The sequence below is a fragment of the Protopterus annectens genome, chromosome 13.part0 (genome assembly GCF_019279795.1).
Source record: "Protopterus annectens isolate FY-2018-M chromosome 13.part0, PAN1.0, whole genome shotgun sequence".
Classification (NCBI taxonomy): domain Eukaryota; kingdom Metazoa; phylum Chordata; order Ceratodontiformes; family Protopteridae; genus Protopterus; species Protopterus annectens.
Window position 1 is genome coordinate 740,637,026 of NC_056747.1, and position 22,594 is coordinate 740,659,619.

At 42.6% G+C, this 22,594-nt stretch overlaps 1 protein-coding gene across 2 annotated transcripts in view; it reads right to left on the reverse strand.

Moving 5' to 3' along the window:
• The window catches only part of FLOT2 (flotillin 2), a 1,587,019-nt gene that overhangs the window by 1,357,824 nt on the left and 206,601 nt on the right, over positions 1–22,594 (reverse strand). For both annotated transcript variants that reach the window (XM_044054428.1, XM_044054427.1), the window contains exon 2: positions 7,813–7,894. In XM_044054428.1, the coding sequence (XP_043910363.1) occupies positions 7,813–7,894 (82 nt within the window). The remainder of the gene's footprint in view (positions 1–7,812; positions 7,895–22,594) is intronic.

The following is a 22,594-nucleotide window of genomic DNA, read 5'->3' on the forward strand; positions in this document are numbered from 1 at the left end:
ACCTTTTCCATTTGTCCGAATAAGCCTTCCTGGTGCTTGGCCTCCTAGCTTCCAGAATAACATCCATAACTGCTTGGGAAAGAGGAGCTGGCTGGATGCTTAGTTGATTTGCCATGCAGCCAGATTTAAGGTTTTGAGCTGGCTGTGAAGAATCTGATTGTTGTGTTGTCTGAGCAAATGGGGAGTTTGTGGTAATATCCATGGTGGGCCGTGGGCCATATTCCTCAATAGCGGGTACCAGTGCTGGCGTGGCCAGTCTGGGGCTATGAGAATCAGTCGTGGTCTCTCCTTTTTGACTTTCAGAAGTACCTTTGTGAGGAGAGGCAATGAATAGAAGGCATATACTGTCAGGTTTTTCCAACTGAAAGAGAGTGCGTCCACTTTCCAAGCTTGATGGTGAAGTGTCCTTGTACAAAATTTTGTTAGTTGATAGACCTATTTGCCAGTCCTCAAAACTATGCCTGGAAGGCCCCATTTTTGAGTTATCATTGTAAATACTTGTGGATCTAGTTTCCACTCATGGGGATCCATGATGTTTCTGCTGAGGTCGTCCGCCAATGTGTTCTTCTGTCCTGGCAGAAATTGAGCTTGTAACTGAACTTGGTAGGCCAGAGCTGAGTTCCATAAGATCATTGCTTGCCTGCATAGAGGGTAGGAATGAGTACCCCCTTGTTTGTTTATGTACCACATTACTGTGGTGTTGTCCGTCTTTATTGTAAGTTGTCCTGGATGTAATAGATCCTTGAAGGCTGTCAGAGCTTTCTGTACAGCTAGCATCTGTTTTTAATTGATGTGCAGATTCCTTTGATCTGCAGTCCATACGCCTTGAACGCACTGTCCTGCCATGTGTGCCCCCCAGGCGTAATTTGATGCATCTGTTGTGATAGTTTGCCTGGCAGGGGGCAAGGTGAAAGGCTGACCCTTGCTGAGGTGACATGCCTATGACCACCACAAAATTCCTGTTGTAGGCAGGGAATGAGAGATTTCATTGTGTCCAAGCTGTGGCTGTGTTGAGACCATACGCTTTTTAGGTACCACTGTAATTTCCTCATATGCAGCTTTGCAAATGGTATTAGTAGTATGCAAGATGCTATGAAGCCCAAGGCCTACAGAATTTTTCTTGCAGTTAATTGGGTCTTTGTTGCCACTGTTTTAAAATATTGAGTCAGTTGTAGTTGTTTGTCTGAAGTAAGATAAGCCTTCTGGGCCATTGTATTCAAGCTGGCACCCAGGAATGTCATATTTTGTGAGGGTACTAGTTTTGACTTCTTTTCGTTTACTGTGTACCCCAGGCAATTTAGTAGATGTTTTACAAAAGCCAGATGATGTAAGAGAATGTCCTTGCTTTCTGCTTGGATGAGGCAGTCGTCCAGGTATGGGAATATTTGAATTTCTCTTTGTCTGCAGTATGCTATTACTGGTGCCAGGCATTTTGTGAAGACTCTGGGCGAAGTAGATAAGCCAAAGGGCAGTGCAGAGAATTGGTAATGGGTTGAACCTGCAATGAAACGGAGGTATCTTCTGCAACTTTATCTGATTGGGACATGCAGGTATGCCTCCTTGAGGTCCAACGTCACTAGCCATGCTTCCTTGCCCAACATGGGAAGAAGCTGCTGTAGTGTTAGCATCTTGAATTTGGGTACTTGTAAGTAAGTGTTTAGAATTGAAAGGTCCAGAATTGGTCTCCAGGCATTGTCCTTTCTGGGCACTAGAAAGAGTCTTGAGTAAAATCCTTGGCCTTGCTCTCGAGTAGGTACCAGCTGAATGGCTCTCATGTCCATGAGAGCTGTAATTTGTTTTTGTGCCTCTGCCCATTGATTTTGTGGCAGGTTTGGCATTACTCTTTTCATTGGCAAGGTGTGAAAATGGAATCTGTATCCTCGTAAAATTATGTCTAGGACCCATTTGTCATTTGTGACAATGTGCCAGTTGTCTGAAAAAAGTGTGAGTTTTCCTCCCAAGGGGGCTGCCAAGAGAGTGTTGCTTGGCCAGATGAGGTGCAAGTCATTGAGTTTGCCTTCTGGTTGATTGGGACCCATCTTCTCCTCCCTTCTGTGTTGTAGTGCCCCATTGGCGAGGTTTGTACTGGGCTTGTGGTTGTCCTCTGCCTCTTGGACGTCTGTATTTACCCCTCTGTGGTCTGTCTGTAGCTGGAAAGGACCAATTTTTTGTTGGCCAGTTTCTGCTGAAGCGAGGGGGTTGTACCTGTAGGAAATCTTTGACTGTCTGCATAGATTTTTGCCTTATCCTCCATTTTCTTCAAGACTTGTTCTGCTTTAACTCCAAAAAGAACATCCTGCTGTAAGGGAGCATCTAGAAGTTTTGCTTTAACATGATCAGGCAGAGTTTGTTCCTTTAACCAAGCATGCCTACGTATAACAGACCCAGTGACAGCTGCTCTGCAGGAGGCCTCCAAAGAATCAAACCCACACTGTAAGGTATGTTTGCCCACCTGTTCAGTGGCATGCAACAGATCCTGCATTTCTTTCAATTCAGATTGTTGAGGGAGAGTGGTCATTCTTTGCTTTAACTGAGAGATTAGAAATTGCTGATACTTAAGCATGTGAAATTGGCAATTTAGTGCCCTCATAGCTAGTGTGGCTGAGGTGTAAACCTTTTTCCCCCACCTGTCTAGTGCTCTGGAATCCCTCTCGGAAGGTAAGGATTTTTAGCCATAGAAGCCTTAGCCCCCTTGGGACCCTGGGAGATAGTCTCTGGGTCAGCGCAACAGGATTTTTGTTAAGAAATTTGTGGGAATCAGGCACTCTATAGTGTCTGTCAGGCTTAGCCGGAGCAGGAGGTAGAGAGTCTGGGTTCAAGCTGGATTCTAAGTAAACATCATCCACAATGTCCAAATCTGGTGGGATGGCAAGTGGTCTGTGTTGGGGGAGTAAAAGAAACTCTCTGAGTCTTTTCTTCGAGTCAGAGTATTCCTAACCTTCCCAGTGAAAATGTTCCCTCGTAGTGTGTAAATTTTCCCCTAGTCTTTAGGAGGAGAAGCTGAGGGAATGGAATCCTCAGCATCAGAATCTTCATAAGGGGAGAAGGAGTAATCTTGGTCCTCAGAGGAGTCTGAAGAAATGGACACTTGTTCAGAGGATGCATAATCTTCCTCTTGTCTAGGCCTTTTGTCAGGAGGGGGCTGGGAACCCCTGATTAAAGAGATCAAATCTTCAGCCATTTTGAGCATCTGTTTCTTAGGCATGGGGCCTTGAACAGGGGACTGAAGTGCAGTCCTTTTTGATTTAATAGGAATCTTCGTCTTAGAAAACGTTTTAATGGTGAGCGTCGGTCTGAAAACGCCTTCAGAAACCGATGGCGTTTCTGCAGCACCGACGTCTTTTGCAGCAATGTCATCAGTAGGGCCTGAACTAAATGGCTGCGTCGGCCTGGTACATTCCACCAAAATTTCCGAAGCGGTCTCGGGTTCCAGATCTGCGGCAGTCAGGGGCTGCGTCGGAGCCTCACTGAGGACCGGAGAACCATAGACTGGACCAGCCAAGGCCTCGGAATCTGGCTTAGGCCTGGGCTGTCTGTCCTTATCCTTGCGTTTTTTGTGCACGCCGGTAGTCGGTTGATCTGACAGCATGGTGTAGTTAAATTTCCTACCGAAGTAGTGTCGTGCGAAATCAAAGAGTCTTTTAATAGTACGTTTATTAAACCTAGCACAAAAACGACAACTAGTGACGTCATGGTCTGGGCCTAGGCAAGGTATGCAATAAGAATGAAAATCCTTATGAGGTATTTGCTTCCCACAAGAAATACAATTGTTAACTTTTTCCGACATCGGTCCGAGGCAAGAAAAGTTTCCCCAACGGGGTACTTAGCTTTATAGAAGACTTCGGTCTGAAATTCGAATTCGAAAATCTCAGGAGTCGGCCGACCGGCACTTGCGAACTGCTACTGCTTCGGGCATCGTGCGGCAAGAAAGACTGAAGAAAATGGCGTCGGTTGCATTATATATACCCCTGGCGCATTGACGTCAGGGAAGAAGCGACAGCAACCGACGCCGGACCAAGACTTTGGAATTCCGGCCGACTGCGGGACCGCCTGACAACAGGATAACCCAAGTGTGATGACTGCAGCAGGGTAACACGATGAACATCCTCCTATCTGTTGCAGCGGCAAACTAGATCTGAGGCAACTCTGGGTGCATCATGGGATAGGGACTTGGCCTCGAGCTATTTGAAAACTTCGAGCTTTGTAGTAGGCTGACTTGGAGCCTAGGGATCGGCTCCGAACCCATCAGTAAGAATGAATGGCGAGATAGAACAACTTCACATTGAGCCATTAGTGCCCTCTGCCATGAAGACTATTGTACAGGTAGCCGAAGAGTGCACATAGGTGGATGGTGATGTCATTTGCTGCAGCTGATACTACAGAAGAGGATAACAAAAAAAGAATGATGCAATAACTTGCCTCATCTCCCCTGAGTTTTTCTGTTTATTAAACTCACAGGCTACTGTTATCTTTGAACAAAGCTCCGGATTACAAATTGCAAGAACAGAGATATGTAATCAGAATTCTGCCAAGATAGTACAAGTTTGCTGACACGTGAATTATCTTGAAATGTAGACTCTAGGTGAAGTACCGTAGTAGTATCTAACTGTGCAGTGTACTTGACTGCAGCTACACAGAGTGGCACACTCTGTCCTATATCTCCGCATCTGTATACTGCCCCAAACTGGCTCATAGCAGGTGGTAGAATCACATTTAGTTAAATCAAGATACATGAAAATCAAATGAAGTCCCATTTAAGTGAATGCTTATTTGTTTGGCACAGCCTATATTTGAATACACACACACACACACACACACACACACACACACACACACACACACACACACACACACACACACACACACACACTACTACTACTACCCTAAACTGACTCATGCCAGTTGGTACAATAAAAATATGCTGCGTCAAACAAATGAGGATTCAATTAAAACAAGATTCAGCTAATAGAATTTGATGCATCTTGATTTAACCAAATGACAGGAGCCAGTATGGGGCAGCATACACATGTTTAGAGAGGACAAAGTGTGCCATTATGAGTTGTTGCAGACTAGTGCAGCGCACAGTCTGACAACAGGTGTATAGTTGATTCAGCCACAGTGTTGTGCATATTTAAAATTTCATGGTAATTCAATGTCAGGACACCTATATCATCTTGACAGGAAAATAATACTAAAAAACAAAGTTTTTAGCCACTAAATTCCAACTTGCATACAAGGCCAAGGAAACACAATCCTGGAGTTGGTACCGAAAGGGAATACAGTGTATTGTACCATAATGAATGCAGCCAGCACTAAACATCAACAGCAGTACACTGGCCATAGCGTACTGCTAGAAACACGCGAATGGCTAAGGATCATTCAAATCATGAAGGGGTACAGCAGCACTTTAGCCATTGTTTACGTGCATCCATTGGTTAGCTGCTACCCCAAGACTCATACAGCAATGCATTCTGCTGCAAATGTTTAGAACTGCAATGTCTGGCAATGACTTGGGACTATACTCTTGAAGAATGTCACTGAACAGAGACACCATTCTGAAAAATACAGGGATGTTCTTAAAAATCAAGGACAGGTGTAAGGTATGCCCCTATACACGTTCACTGTTCACAATTCTACACTTGTACTGTGTAGATACACACAGACGCACACACACAATTCTACACTTGTACTGTGTAGATACAGACACACACACACACAGTTCTACACTTGTACTGTGTAGATACACACAGACACACACACTCATATATATATGTGTGTGTGTGTGTGTGTGTGTGTGTGTGTGTGTGTGTGTATGTATGTATGTATGTGATGACCAGGGAGGTAGTGGCAGGTAACTAGCTTAGCATAACTGATTAAACAAATAATGCTACAATGTAAAAAAGTGTATTTCCAACATACTCCAACATTGTGTACATGTTCACTACAGTGCTGATGCTTGTCCAGTCTGACAAATGTAATGTGCTGCATACAAAGTGCCAGACTTACCTGGTGTGCTCCATCAATTTATATTCTCACCAACGGAGAGAGCAATGACATGATTCTACGTAGAATCAGTTGAAGGAACATTAGTATACTGCAGGCATTTGTGGGCCTCAAGTACAAAACTTCTCCACAAATGGAAGTAGCAGTCTTCTTTCGGCTTTTCCCGGTTAGGGGTCGCCACAGCAGAACTCCGGTCCGCTAATGATTGGTAGTTGATTTTTACGTGCAGAGTTACCAGCCCTGACGCACAACCATCAACGAAGGTACGCCCATTCACGCATGTCTCCACGCAGAAGACGCTCTAGCTGAGAATCGAACCGAACAACGTCTTAGTGTGTTTGGCCTTAAGTGCAACTGCACAAGAAACAGTCTTCTGCCATGTCAGAAAAAACAGATCCCGGGAACATTTCAGACATTATGAGATACAGTGCAAGTTAATGAATCTTCCACTCCTACTTAATCCATAAATGTCTGTAAGAAGACTCTAGAATTTATAAAAAAAAAGGTATCAGCCTAGAACTTTAGGAAAATGCAAACCAAAATGTTTTTCTAATGAAGGTGCTCAATGGCCATACTTAAAGTGGTGCAGTGTGCTCAACTGTTCCCCACCGATAAACGCATGCACATTTGAAAAAATGCAGTAATGGCAAAACATGCTAGAAACAGCATCCCTCCTTTAAATTATTATAATGCATCACCTGTACAGCCCACAAAAAGTAGTTACTTGTACGCTTTTTAACAATTCATTGGTAAGTACAAACCATGAACTAACCTCCTGTTAGTAAGTAGGAGCAAACTTGAATATTATGCATTACCAGTAACCGAAAACAAGTGCTTCTTAAATCTAAATTTAGCAAAACAAAATACTTATTTCAAAACTAGTTTTAAACACAGCAGTGTGATAAAAGCAACAGTTAGAAGCAATGTAGGGAGAGGAAAATGAAAAGCAAAATTACCAAAGATGGGCCAACTACTATCAGGTATACAAACAGCAAATTAATTTTAATTCGTTAATCTTGCAGGCTGTTTTCCATGTAATCTCATAAGAGTCATGGCATCTCTAGATCTCATTAATGGTATAAGCAACTGTAGATCTCATTAATGGTATAACCAAAGTGTCATAATGCTGCATAAAGCTAGAAGACACTGACACAGAGAGCAACAGAATAAAAACTTCAGTTAAAAATTAATAATTCTGATAATGTACCTGCCCTAAAAACAAGAAGGTGGTCTGATACACTAAACGACTAAATGACTTCAGTACCAGTTATACCAGTGACTCAAGTTTCAGAATAAATCTGGCCAAAATTAGACTTTGGTGCATTATGAAAAAAAAGCCACATGCAAGACTTGTCAGATCCTCCACAAAAGAAGAGATAAATATGCTTCTTGCACCTTGCACTTCAGAAAGCAGTGAAACAATGCTTCCTCCACCTGCCTCATAGGAAAATATCTTCATGTCTCTGCATACATACATCAGCCTGTACAAAAATTAAGTGTAAACACTAATGGCTGGCATACACTAATCAAATACAACCCACACTGACAATGTGGACTCTGATTAGGTATGTGAAGAGGACTGACAGCCTCCCAACCTAAAGGGTATAGGGTAAAAAAACAGAATTCAACTAAAGTAAATACGGTAACAGAGTGGGAAAATGTTAAAGTGTAAATCATAATCTACTTGAAAATCCCAGATAGCAATGTTACGGCTGAACAATGGTTTTCAGTTCAAGTAAGGTGCAATAAAGGGATGCTGTCTCTATAATGCCAGCTTCACTGTACACTAGACATGGAACTTGTGCTTACCTTTGAGTATCAGAAATACACCACCATGCCCAAGCCCATCCTCCAAAGATGTACTGTTTAGCATCAGAGCCACAGCAGCCACCTAATAAGATATAAACAAATGCAGACTTGTAAAATAGGCGGGAAATGCCACCTGTAACTATGAGAGAGCAACAAGAGGAAATCTACCAATTCTCAAGAATTAAATCCATACTTCCACTTAAAAGAATTCTGCTAAATATATCAACAAACTCCATTACATGTAACACTACTGGCAGTCCTTTCAGAGCTAAAATATATTGGGACAAATACTTAAATCAAGAAACGATGCTTCAGCTAAAAGCACTTGCCCCAATAAAAAAAAGTGTTTAGTTTCTTGAAGATTGCCAGTGGCTGTTTAAATCTACCAATTCATGTAAAGTCAAAATTTGTTCAATTCATGCTGTGGACAACATAACGAACAGGTCTACAAGACATCTAGAAAGCTATGTATCCTCTACCATGACTATCAAAATTAACAGTCCTAGATCATGCAGGTTATATACATTATCATACTTCTCAATTCTCTCTGATCAAGATGTACAATACAGACTTCACATTTTAGGAACTTTTTATTTCCTGTCCAAGGTGACAATATGAATTCTGCAGAAAATCTTTAACAGACGAAATATTGTAAGGCTTCAATGCCATGTTTGATCAAATGATATATTGTACAGATGAAAGCTTAAAAGGTATAGCGCCACTCATGTCACAATTCACAACAGGATACCTCTCAGTTTTCAAAATCATAGCAAGGGACTATCAAAAATCATAAGAAGGGGTCCAAAGTTATAGCACCTAAATGCATAGATTCTCTCCCCCAGGGGTTGGGGAGCATAACGTATAATTCTGCCCTCTCCAGGAGGCATAACTTATTCACTCTATCACTCGCTATTCTACAACAAACTGTCCATTTACATCCAACAGTACCAACTCCCCTCTCTTAAACACAATGGATTCTGGGGTGGCCAGAGCACGACAGTGCTATGGTCACTTACAGATGAAGGAAACCTTTACATGCTCTTCATTGACCTTCCCAATGTTTTTGATCTTATTGACCACTTCTTGCTCCTTCATTCCCTCCAAGAAATCAGAGTTAGCCCCAACACTATCACAAAGTTCCAAAATAGGTAATTTAGAGCTAAAACAAGCTTATTGCTACCACCTTTAGCACCCCTTACCAGATGAGTTCCCATACTTGCCCCATTGTTTTCAATCCTTATTGACAAGCTACCGTCTGACCTCCCTAACCTTGCTATCCTCTCTTTACACAGATGTCAGTTATCCTTCTATCCAGTCCCTCACATTCAACTATTCAAACCTAGCTTCAGTCTGATCTACACTCCTTTAATTCTTGGCTAAACAATAAGCTACCCCTAAATCACTCCAAAACAAGAAGTATGACAGATGAACTTCACAAAAGCGGAAAACACTTCTAAAAAATCTCAGCACAAATCTCAATGGTTCCCAACATAAACAACCACATCCTTTAAATACTCATTTATGGTTAGACCAGTCACATCTTCCAAAGCCTCATTAAAAACACAAGGAGAACAACTGGTTCTCTTATTCTGGTCCAGAAAAATGTCTTTTCTCGCCAGAGCTGCAAAAGGCAAATGAGTTATCCTTGCTCAACTCTAATATGGACTCCGCATAATAATCATAGCCTCTAAAAAAAATAATACTCATCTACTCTACAGTCTACCGAAAAGAAAGCTCAAAGAATACCACTGCACCACCCTCTCCAAAGCCAATCCAAAAACACCTACCAACTTCCAACACCCCAACTAAACTGCACTTTACAGACCATTCTTTCTCCTTTCTTGCACCCAAACTCCAGCAATCTTTCCCCTATCTAAAATAATCTCCACTTTCACAGCATATCTCAAAAGATAAACTCCAGCAAAAATCTGACTGCAAGTGCTTTTCCACTACATACATTACCTGACTCACTCCTCACCTCCATCACATCCTACTGCAACTCACTGTTCTTACTGGCTGCTTCCCTCTCATAATTACTACTAAAAGTAATTCACAGTTCTTTTTCTACTCTGTTAATAATATTTACATAATTGCCAATGTGATTCTCTATTTTCTGCAAGCTGCAGTGGTGCAGCAGTTAGCGTTGTCGCCTCACAGCAAGAGGTTCTTCAGTTTGATTCTTGGCTGGAGTTCCTTCTGTGCGGAGTCTACATGTCCTCCCTGCGGCTGAGTAAGCTTTAAAGACATGCAGGTAGGTGCATGTGCCTTCTGTGAAGGCTGGGCATCGGGCTGGCAACTCAGCACCATAAAAGTCCACTGCCAATCAATCTGCGGACCGGTGATCTGCTGTGGTGACCCCTAACCAGGAAAAGCCAAAAGACACTGCTTTTACTCCATGTTTGTGAATTTATTCAGTTTTATTTTTTTTAACTTTCTTTACCTGGGCTGTGCCTGCACAAACGGTCTATTGTAATAAGTGTACTACCCAAGTAAACATGAATAAACAAATAAATAAACCCATACTGCAAACCACAAGAAAAACACAAAAACAAAAGAATCCTGAAAGTTCCAACACTTTAAATATAAGCCACTTAATTGCTGCATCATATAAAAAGTACAAGCAAAATATATGCTCCACACATTCAAGCAGAATGTCAGTAAAACATATACAGAAAGCAAATGTAAAGAACATTCTTAAACTAATTAAATTATGCCATCACCATATATCTAGTACATTTACAATATAGGATTCTACTTCACACCTCTATTTGCATATGTTCTCCACATTACTAACAAACTTTCTATTACTACAGCACAGACAAACTTTCTATTACTACAGCACAGACAACATTATGAGATATCCACAATAATATCAAATGTTTCACAAGCAAGAATAATTTTTGAAGTCTTTGTTACATACTTAATTTCTGTTATATAAAACATATTAATTCTAGACCACTTTAAATATCAAGCAATGAGATGCATACTGTGAAATCCCCGCAGCATATTGCTACACAGTAGTGACAATACTGAAAGTTATTGCGTTCACAAAATGTTTGGTTTCATTCAGACTTCAAAACTGTCAAAATGGAAAGCTTGTATAACTGTTACTGGCATTAGTAAAATGTTCAGCTGACCCACTGTCTCGACTTATACTTGCATATAGCTCTCAACCTTTTACCAAATGAATTGGAGACAAAGCAAAAAAAGGGGGGGGGGCAAACCCCCAAATTAGGGAAGGTTTTGCAATAGAATGTATTTTCTAAAGGCTATGAAGTCTGAATCATAAAGGTGTTGTTACTACTTAGTAAATACTACCTACAACAATTTGTCAGAAAACCACAAATATGAGGAACAGACCAAAACTGGAGGCAAAATCTGGAACATTAGTTGAGTAGTATGTCAACCTTACCTACAGGTACACTAGGCTTTCATAGTTTTACTAGCAAACCATGATGGTGTAAGGAAACAGTATGAGCAGAATGAATCTCTCTGTGTCAACAGAGCTGATCACAAGTACTTAAAGAAATATATTGGCAACAGCATATATATCTTTTGACACAAGCCACAGAAATTCAGACAGCAATTACTCCAGCCTGCTTGCAGTCACTACAATTTTTTTTATTCCTCCTGAAATTCTCTAATGTCATTCTTGAATTTCTCACAGTATTACTGTCAAGAAAATGACTGAAGATGACATTCAATATAAGATTTGTATCCTATAATATCAATCAGTAAAAACAAAATGAAAACTCCAGCAAAGCTAAAACTTCCACCGAGTGACCTCCCAAACCTCTTGAATCAGAGGCACATGGGATATATGCAAATGACCCTTATGAACATATCCCATGTGCCTCTGATACAAGAGGGTTGGGAGGTCACTCAGTGGAAGTTCTAGCTTTGCTGGAGCTTTCATTTTGTTTTTACGGATTGTTTTTTTTCAGTGACCTTCTCACTTATTGTTTTAGTTTATCCTATAATATCAAGATTTTTTAAGTCACCAGAATGTGACTAAACATTTTGAGAAAGATATCCTGCACTACAGTACACCTTTTGAAGTCACCAGAGTGGAGTTACATGTGTGGACAATCTGTTATTGGTCAATATGACCAAGAAGAACTTGGAGAACTCAGTCTCTCACAGGCTTTACAGCTGAACCAATGAAAGAGTGAAACTCAGAGCCATTTGATGTCAGGTTGGAATGTCAAGAGTAGGTGTGCTTTGGGAAGCAGCAATCTAAGCATTCTGCCAAATACAAAGCTGTGGAAAGGTATGCACAAGGAGGTACACGCACACCATAAAAGGAAAAAGACAAGCACTGGTAACCCAGTGATCCATATCTGGGAATACCAAGACAGTGGGCTGGGGGTGCAGTTTGCTGTTGACCCACCTTCTACTGCTGCAACATAATGTCAGCCCCATGCCAACTGCTTCATGCTGCTGCCACTAACAGAGCTACAAAATAAAGGTAAAAAGTGTAAGGTTTTATTGCTCCTGTTTTCAAGAATTGGCTACTAGGATGGGAACACTCAGAAGATGACCAAGTATAGAATGTGACAATAAGGAAATGGAATGAAACAGCCATTCTAACTGCAGATGTTTGAATATCACAATTAATGCAACATTAAATTCTAAAACCAAACAGCTGAAGGCTCACGAGTCTGCCAGCATGATCAAGTGGAAGTCCCTTTTGTTACAAAGGCAATCCTCAGTTTGAGGAAGAGCATATATAAAAGATAAGACAGTTGTGCCCTACTCTGTTGCTTTCGGTGCCAAAAAGGTGACAGTATACTAATAAATATTCTTGCAGAAGGGTAAGAACCTTACAAGCCTAAACCAAAGTAAATGGTTGTATATAACTTGAAGGAACCTTGACAAAACTGGCTGGGGAAGCCACTGAAACTGATCACACAGCACTGGAAGCCATTATAACATATCTTGTACTGCAGGCGTGATGAACACGTTTTTACAAGTGGTGAATCATCTTCCTTTATCATACAGTATCATATATATTTATTTAATACAAGATATCATACATTTTTAACCTTTTTGTATTTTTTTCTTTTTTGTGGGGAAGTGTGTATTTTTAACATGTGTTTATTCAATTTTCATAATGTTACATAGTTCACAAAGCATTTTTTCAATTTCAAAGCAAAGAGGTATAATCGGTTCCCATAAGGAATTATTTACCATTTTTTAATTTTACTTGGGGTTTCAGAACCACTGTTAAGAACAGGGTAACTTAACATCTTCAAAGGTCTTTAGTATTTTAAAGACGTTTAAGTATAGGGGTGGGTTTGGTGGGTTGAAGTATTAAGACTAGGTAAATAGTACAGTTGTGTACACTTACCATAAATGTAAATGTTCAAAGTGTATTCACTGTTGCAGTCATTACATTTGGGTAATCTGCTTGCAGGTTGCCCTCAGTCGGCCTGATTAACAAAGTCTTGGGTCCTGCGTCAGTTGCTGTCCCTTCTTCTATGACGTCAGGTCATCAGGGGTATAAAATATGCAGCCAATGCCATTACATCAGTTTTTCTTGCCCCAGATGTCAGGTGCCCCCCTAATGGGGAGCAAATAAACATAAAAACACAAAGGTATACGTCCAGCAAAAAGCAAATACATCAAAAAGGCTTTTAAGCAAGCATAGTAAAGGAAAGTAGAGGTATAGCTTGAAGAGGTTAGGGGGCTGGAGGGAGGGTAACGAGGACTGCAACAGTGAATACACTCGAACATCTACATTTATAGCAAGTGTACACAACTGTACTATGTTCTTCGTGTTTCACTGTTGCAGTCATTACATTTGGGTAGATTCCCAAAGTTATGGTTGGGAGGAGGAGTTTAGATAGCATTAGGGCCAGCTATAAGGCCCTGCAAGACAGCAGTGGCAAATCCAGCTCTGGATTTGGAGAAAATTGTCAAATGATAATACTTGGTGAAAGTATGTACAGAACTCCAAGTAGCAGCTTCTAGGATGTCCCTGGTAGGAACACCTCTGAGAAAGGCTGCAGAAGTAGATGCAGCCCTGGTGGAGTGAGAACTGATCCCCTGGGAGATAGGTTTTCCATAGTGCTTATAGCAGAAATGAATGCAGTGGCTTATCCATTTAGAAATGGTTTGCTTTGAAACAGCCTTCCGCTCTGCCCCTGCAGCAAATGCTACCAGCAGTTGTTCAGATTTCCTTTGAGGTTTAGTCCTGTCCAAGTAGAATCTAAGTTGTATGTGCACATCTAAGGAATGCAGTATCCATTCCCCTTTGTTCTGTGGATTGGGAAAGAAGGTTGGCAGATGAATGGACTGATTAAGAGCCACAGTGGATACCACCTTGGCCATGAAGGATGGATTGGTTCCAAGTGACACCCTGTCCGCATGAAAGATGATGAAAGTCTCCATTGCCATAAGAGCCTGTAATTCAGATACCCTTCTAGCTAAAGTGATTGCTAAAAGGAAAGCTGTTTTCCAAGAAAGAAATTTTATGTCTGCAGTAGCAGCTGGCTCGAAAGGAGGTAGAGTGAGTTTCACCAAGACAAAGTTAAGGTCCCAGGCTGGGGTTGGAGCTCTCCTGGGTGGTCTCAAATTTTTGGCCCCTCTGAGGAACTGCTTGAGCAGTGGATGAGAGAACAGGGGAGGTTCTGTGTTATAATGAGCTGAAATGGCTGAGGCGTGGATTTTAATGGAGGAAAAAGACAGGCCCTTGTGAAGTATCTCAGTTAAGTATTGTAAAATCTGAGGTAAATTGGGTGCTGCTGCACTCATCCCTTGAGATTGGTTCCAGGCACAGAATCTTTTCCATTTTTCAGCATAGGATTTTCTAGTGTTAGGCCTCCTTGCCTCTAAGATGACATCTATCACAGGTTTGCTGAGGGATGGTAAAGGAGAGATTAAGTAATTAGCCAGGCTGCAAGGTTCAGTGTTGGAAGCTGAGGGTGCAGAATCTGGTTCTCCTGTTGAGACAGCAGGGAAGGAGTCTGAGGCAGGTGCCATGTAGATAACACACTACGTAGGAGGGGGTACCAGTGTTGGTGTGGCCAGTCTAGAGCAATCAAAATCATCTTTGGTTTGTCCTGTTTGAATTTTAGTAGTACTTTGGAGAGCAGAGGCAGAGGGGGGAAGGCATAGACTGATAGGTTTTTCCAGCTGAAGGACAGAGCTTCTACTTTCCAGGCTTGTGTGTGGGGAGTCCTTGTACAAAATTTGTCCAATTTGTAGTTCTGGGGAGAGGCAAACGGGTCTATATCTGGGCTTCCCCATTCGCTTGTCAACATGATGAAAATCCTTGGTTCCAGTTTCCACTCGTGTAGGTCCATGAGGTTTCTGCTTAGCCCGTCTGCCAGTGTATTTAATTTTCCTGGCAGGAATTGAGCTTGTAGGTGCACTTGGTAGCTCAAGGCTGTGTTCCACAATGCCATGGCTAGTCTGCAGAGGGGGTAAGAATGTGTACCCCCCTGCTTGTTTATGTACCACATAACAGTGGTGGTGTCCGTTTTTGCCATTAGTTGTCCTGGAAGAATGTAGTCCTTGAAGACTGACAGAGCATTCTGTACAGCTAACATTTCTTTCTGATTGATATGCAGGTGCATTTGACTTGGTTTCCATTTGCCCTGAATACACTTTCCTGCCAGGTGAGCCCCCCATGCATAGTCTGATGCATCTGTTAGGGTTTGGCCGGCAAGGGGTGGTGTGAAAGGTAGTCCCTTGTTTTGGTGGCAGGCCTCTGCCCACCAAAGGAACTCTAGGCGTAAGCAAGGTATGATACGAATCATTGTTTCTAGGCTTTGAGAATGTTGACACCATAGGCATTTTAGATACCACTGTAGTTTCCTCATATGCAGTCTTGCATATGGAATTAGAAGAATGCAGGAGGCCATGAACCCCAAGGCATGCAGTATTTGCCTTGCAGATAGCAGGGTTTTGTGGCCACTTGTTTGAAGTAGGTTGTCAAATGAATTTGCTTTTCTGGCGTGAGGTAAGCCATCTGGGAAGTTGTATTCAAGCTTGCTCCCAGGAATGTAACTTGTTGACAAGGTACCAGTTGTGATTTCTTTTCATTTATGGTGTACCCCAGACAAGTTAGAACCCTTTTTACAAAGGCCAGATGATTCAAAAGTATGTCCTGGCTTTCTGCCTGAATTAGACAATCGTCAAGGTATGGGTATATTTGAATACTTCTTTGCCTGCAAAATGCAATAACTGGAGCTAGGCACTGTGTGAATACCCTGGGCGCAGTAGATAAGCCAAAGGGCAGTGCAATTTCTTTTCATTTATGGTGTACCCCAGACAAGTTAGAACCCTTTTTACAAAGGCCAGATGATTCAAAAGTATGTCCTGGCTTTCTGCCTGAATTAGACAATCGTCAAGGTATGGGTATATTTGAATACTTCTTTGCCTGCAAAATGCAATAACTGGAGCTAGGCACTGTGTGAATACCCTGGGCGCAGTAGATAAGCCAAAGGGCAGTGCAGAGAACTGATGGTGCGAGTAGCCTGCTTTGAAGCATAGGTAACTTCTGCAAGGTTCCCCGATTGGGATGTGCAGGTATGCTTCTTTTAAATCTAGTGTTGCCAACCAGGCATCTTTGCCTAGCATAGGAAGTAATTGGTGAAGAGTCAGCATCTTGAAGTTTGGAATCTCCAAAAAGGTGTTTAGAGTAGACAGGTCCAGGATAGGAGGCCATGAATGGTCTTTTCTGGGTACCAGGAAAAGTCTAGAGTAGAAACCTCGTCCCTTTTCCGCTTCTGGTACCAGTTTTATAGCCCCCATGCTTAAGAGCGAAAGTACTTGTTTTTGGGCCTCTGCCCACTGATTTCGGGGAAGGTCCGGCCACCCACTTGGTGTTGGCAACGTGTGGAAGTGAAATCTGTATCCCTGGGACACTATTTAAAACCCATTTGTCCTGGGTAATGAGTTTTTGGTTTAGTTCCCAGTTATTTGCATGAAGAGCAATCCCCCCCCCAAAGGGGCAGTCAGAAGATAAGTGCTTGGAAATTTTAAAAGGAAGTCACTGAGATAGTTTACCATAGGGGAGAGTCTTATTAATCCCAGACTTGGAAGTGGAGGCCCCCCACTGCTTAGTTCTGTGGTGAGTTCCCTGGGACTGAAACCTGGGGTTTTTGCTGTGTCTGGGTTTGGCATGAGTAGACCTGGAAGAGGCTGGAAAGGACCAATTCTTAGAGGGCCAGTGCCTACTAAATCTAGGAGGCTGAACTTGTAAAAATTCTTTAACAGTTGCATAGATTTAGCTTTATCTTACATCTTTTTAAGAACTTCCTCAGCCTTGTTACCAAACAGGCGGTCCTGATTTAAAGGAGCATCCAGCAATTTAGCTTTAACATGATCAAGCAAAGATTGCTCCTTAAGCCAAGCATGCCTTCTGAGCACAGACCCAGTAACAGCAGCCCTGCAAGAGGCCTCTAATGAATAAAAGCAACATTGCAAAGTATGTTTTCCAACTTGTTCGGCAGAATGCAATAAATCTTGTAATTCCTTATTTTCCACACAGTCAGGAATCAACATCATTTTCTGTTTAAGCAGTCCAATAACATGTTGCTGATATTTTAACATATGAAACGGGCAGTTTAAAGCCCTAATGGCCAAGGTTGCAGATGTGTAAACCTTCTTACCCCATCTATCCAGCACCCTGGGAGTCTCTATCAGAAGGGGTAGGATTTTTAGCAGTAGAAGCCTTAAAGTCCTTGGACCCCTGTGAATAGTCTCTGGATCTGCAATAGGATTTTGAAAGGTAACTTGTGGGACTCGGGGACCCTGTAGTATCGGTCAGGTTTACTGGGAGCAGAAGGTAGGGAATCAGGGGCCAAACTGGATTCAGAGAAAGCATCAACAATGTCTAGTACAGGAGGAATAGCCAAAGGCCTATGCTGAGGTAGGAGAAGGAAATCATTAAGCCTCTTTTTTTAATCAGAAAATTCCTGGCTTTCAAAGTGGAAATGCTCCCTTAGAGTAAGTAAGGTTTCCCAAAAAGAAAAATCCTCAGGAGGGGAAGCAGAGGAAATAGAGTCCTCTGCATCAGAATTCTCATAAGTAGGTAAGAACAAATCCAGGTCATCAGAGAAAAAACATAATCCTGATCAGAAGATTCATAATCAAGGTCAGTCCTAGGCCTCTTGGGGGGGGGGGGGGGGGTTGGCTACCCCCTGATTACAGTTATTAGATCTTCAGCCATTCTTATCATTTGTTTTTTATGCATACAGGCCTGAGCATGTGGCCTGGGCATCAGTTTTTTAGACATGGATCGAGATTTAGGCCAAAGTAATGAAGGAGGCATTGATTTTATATGCAAGTCCATAGGCCTGAATACACCCTCAGAAGCTGGTGCCTGCACAGCGGCTCCGGACCCATCCAAGGTAGAGAAATTTGCGTGTTCCATAGCTGAAGCATCTTGCGGCATACCGGACTTCGAATGGGTCTCAGTAGAGGCCTGTGAATCAGAAGTAGTGGGTATCAGGGGCTGCGAAAGCGCCTCGCTGAGTACCGGCAAAATTACAGTTGTGTACACTTACCATAAATGTAGATGTTCGAGTGCATTCACTGTTGCAGTCATTACATTTGGGTTATCCTGCTGGCAGGTTGCCCTCAGTCGGCCTGAATTCCAAAGTCTTGGGTCCTGTGTCAGTTGCTGTCACCTCTTCCCTGACGTCAGGTTGTCAGGGGTATAAAAGATGCAGCCGACGCCATTTTATTCAGTTTTTCTTGCCCCAGATGTCAGGTGCCCCCAAAAGGGTAGGCTAAAATTATGTAAATAAAACATACATGCACCAAAATAAGCTTTACCTTCATCTATAAGCAAATACACCACCTAGGTTGTATAGATTAGAGAAGTAAAGATAAGTTCCAGCAAAAATAAGGGGGATGGCGGGTGGGTAACCTGGGCTGCAACAGTGAATACACTCGAACATCTACATTTATGGTAAGTGTACACAACTGTACTATGTTCTTTGGGTTTCACTGTTGCAATCATTACATTTGGGTCGAGTCCCAAAGCTATGGTTAGGGGGCTGGAACTAAACAGCATTAGGAGCGGCTAGGAGGCCCTGCAGAACTGCAGTGGCAAAGTCTGCCCTGGATTTAGAGTAAAGAGGCAGATTGTAATGTTTTGTAAAGGTATGCACTGAACTCTAAGTGGCAGCCTCTAAAATGTCTTTGGTTGGTACTCCCTGAGAAAGGCTGCAGAAGTGGCTGCAGCTCTGGTTGAATACGGCCTAATGCCATTAGGCACTGGTTTGCCATGCTGTGAGTAGCAGAAACGAATGCAGTGACCTATCCACTTTGAAATAGTCTGCTTGGAGATAGCCTTTCCTTGTGATGCTGTGGCATCTGCCACTAGTAATTGTTCTGTCTTTCTGAAAACTTTCGTTTTGTCCAAGTAGTGTCTGTGTACATCCAAAGAATGCAGAATTTTCTCCCCCTTGTTCTGTGGATTTGGATAAAAAGTTGGCAAATGAATTGTTTGGTTAAGGGCTACATTGGATACCACCTTAGGCATAAATGTAGGGTTTGTTCTCAGAGAGACCCTGTCTGGATAAAAAATTATAAAGGGTTCCACAGCCATGACAGCCTGTAGCTCTGAAACTCGTCTTGCAGAATTTATTGCTAGGAGCAGAGCTGTTTTCCAAAATAAGAACTTTTTATCCGCAGTAGCAGCTGGCTCAAAAGGAGGTAAGGTGAGTTTTTCCAAGACATAATTGAGGTCCCATGCAGGTATTGGCGTTCTCCTTGGAGGCCTTATGTTTTTGACTCCCTCTGAGGTACTGCCATAATAAAGAATGAGAAAAAAGAGAGTGGTGGCTCTGTATTGTAATGAGCTGAAATGGCAGAGGCATGGATTTTAATTGATGAAAAAGATAGGCCTTTGTCTAGCATCTCAGTTAAGTATTGCAAAATCTGAGGAATATTTGGGACAGCTGTATCAGTTCCTTGAGCTTGGTTCCAAGCGCAAAATCTCTTCTATTTCCCAGCATAGGATTTTCTAGTACTAGGCCTTCTGGCTTCTAAAATGACATCCATCACAGCTATACTGCGAGGTGTGGTTTCTATGGCTACATTATCCGCCATGCTGCCAGGTTCAGGGTCCTGAGTTGGCTGTGTAGAATTTGATTGTTTTGCTGGGACAGTAGATGAGGTGTTTGAGGTAAGGTCCAGGCTGGACATTGGGACAAGTTCCTTAAGATCGGATACCAGTACTGGCGTGGCCAGTATGGGGCAATCAGAATCATTTTTGGTTTCTCCTGCCTGACCTTTAAAAGTACCTTGGGGAGGAGAGGCAGTGAAGGAAAGGCATATACTGATAGGTTTGTCCAGTAGAAAGATAAGGCGTCCACTTTCCAAGCTTTTCTGTGATAAGTCCTTGTGCAGAATCTTTTTAGTTGACTGTTTTGAGGGGAGGCAAATAGATCTATGTCCGGGCGTCCCCATTTCTTTGTTGTCATGCTGAAGACTTGTGGATCCAGGTGCCACTCACATGGGGATCCATGAGGTTTCTGCTTAGTTCGTCTGCCAGAGTATTTTCCTTTCCTGGCAGGAATTGTGCCTGCAGATGGACTTGGTAAGTCAATGCTGTGTCCCATAAAGCCATGGCTAGTCTGCACAGGGGATAAGAATGAGTGCCCCCCTGCTTGTTTATGTACCACATGACCGTGGTGTTGTCGGTCTTTATTAGTAGTTGTCCCGGATGAAGTAGGTCCTTGAAGGCTGTCAGGGCATTTTGAACAGCTAGTATCGCTTTTGATTGATATGTAGATGCTTTTGGTTTGTGGACCAGGTGCCCTGAATGCCTCTTCCTGCCATGTGTGCCCCCCAGGCATTATCTGATGCATCAGTCGTTAGGCTCTGCCTGGCTGGGGGCAGTGAGAATGTCTGTCCCTTGTTTTCGTGACAAGCCTTTGCCCACCATCGAAACTCCTGTTGCAGGCAGGGAATTAGAGTAATCATTGTTTCCAGACTGTGGCAAAGTTGTGTCCAGACACTTTTTAGGTACCACTGAATTTTCCTCATATGCAGTCTTGCATATGGAATTAGTAAGATGCAGGATGCCATGAAGCCCAAAGCCTGCAGAATTGTTCTTGCAGACAACTGGGCCTTTGTTGCCATTTCCTTGAAATAGGTAGTCAGTTGCCTTTGTTTGTCTGGAGTGAGATAAGCCATCTGGGCAGTTGTATTTAAGCTTGCACCCTGGAATATTATCTCTTGAGAGGGTACTAGTTTTGATTTCTTTTTGTTGACTGTGTACCCTAGGCATGTTAAAATCACAAATGTCAGATGCTGTAGTAGAATGTCCTTGTTCTCTGCTTGTACGAGGCAAACGCCCAAGTAAGGATATATTTGTATTCCTCTTTGTCTGCAGTAAGCAATTACTGGTGCCAGGCACTTTGTGAAGACCCTGGGTGCAGTAGATAAGCCAAAGGGCAGTGCAGAGAATTGGTAATGCTTTGAGCCAGCCTTGAATCTGAGGTATCTTCTGCATGATTGTCTGATTGGGACATGCAGGTATGCCTCTTTTAGGTCTAAAGTCATGAGCCAAGCCGTGCTGCCCAGCTTGGGCAGAAGCTGCTGTAAGGTCAACATCTTGAATTTTGGAATATCCAGGAAAGTGTTTAGAATAGATAGGTCCAGTATTGGTCTCCATGCTTTGTCCTTTCTGGGTACCAAGAACAGTCTTGAGTAAAATCCTTGTCCCTTCTCTTGCTGTGGCACTTGTTGAATAGTCCTCATGTCCATGACAGCTGCAACTTGTTTTTGAGCCTCTGCCCATTGATTTTTTGGCAGGTCTGGCCAACCGTTTGCCCTTGGCAGGGTATGGAAATGAAACTTGTAGCCTTGGGACACTATGTCTAGAACCCATTTGTCCTGGGTTATAATGTGACAATTTTGAGAAAAAAGTGCTAGTTTTCCACTAAGGGTGCTGCGAGAAGATAGCTTGGTGCAGGCAGGGGGAAGTCATTGGGACTGTTTCCTGTATGATTGTGATTTGTGCTCTCCACCTTTGGAGGTAGAAGCACTCCACTGCTTAGACCTGTAGGATCCTTGCGGCTGTGATCTGCCTCTAGGACATCTGGATCTGCCCCTTTGAGGTCTGTCTGACACTGGAAAGGACCAATTCTTTGTAGGCCAGTGTCTGCTAAATCTAGGTGGCTGTACCTGTAAGAAATCCTTGACCGTTTGCATAGGTTTAGCTTTGTCCTCCATTTTCTTTAACACCTCTTCTGCTTTAACACCAAACAAGGTATCATGTTGTAAAGGGGCATCTAATAATTTTGCTTTAACATAGTCAGGCAGATTTTGTTCCTTTAACCAAGCATGCCTCCTAATGACAGAACCCTTTAAGAGCGGCCCTGCAGGAGGCCTCCAGAGAATCAAACCCACAATGCAAAGTATGCTTTCCAACTTGTTTAGCTGCATGCAATAAATCCTGCATTTCTTTGTTTCCTGCACATTCAGAATTTGCCATAATTTTCTGTTTAAGCAGTGTCATGATATATTGCTGATATATGAAACTGACAATTTAAGGCCCTTATAGCCAAAGTAGCAGATGTGTAAATCTTTTTTCCCCATCTATCCAGTGCCCTAGAATACCTGTCAGAGGGGGTAGGGTTTTTTGCAGTAGAAGCCTTGACCCCTTTTGGACCCTGAGAAATAGTTTCTGGGTCTGCAGTAGGGTTTTTGAAAAGGAATTTATGAGAGTCAGGGACCCTGTAGTATCTGTCCGGCTTAACAGGAGCTGGAGGTAAAGAGTCAGGGGTCAGACTGGACTCCGAGAACACATCATCTA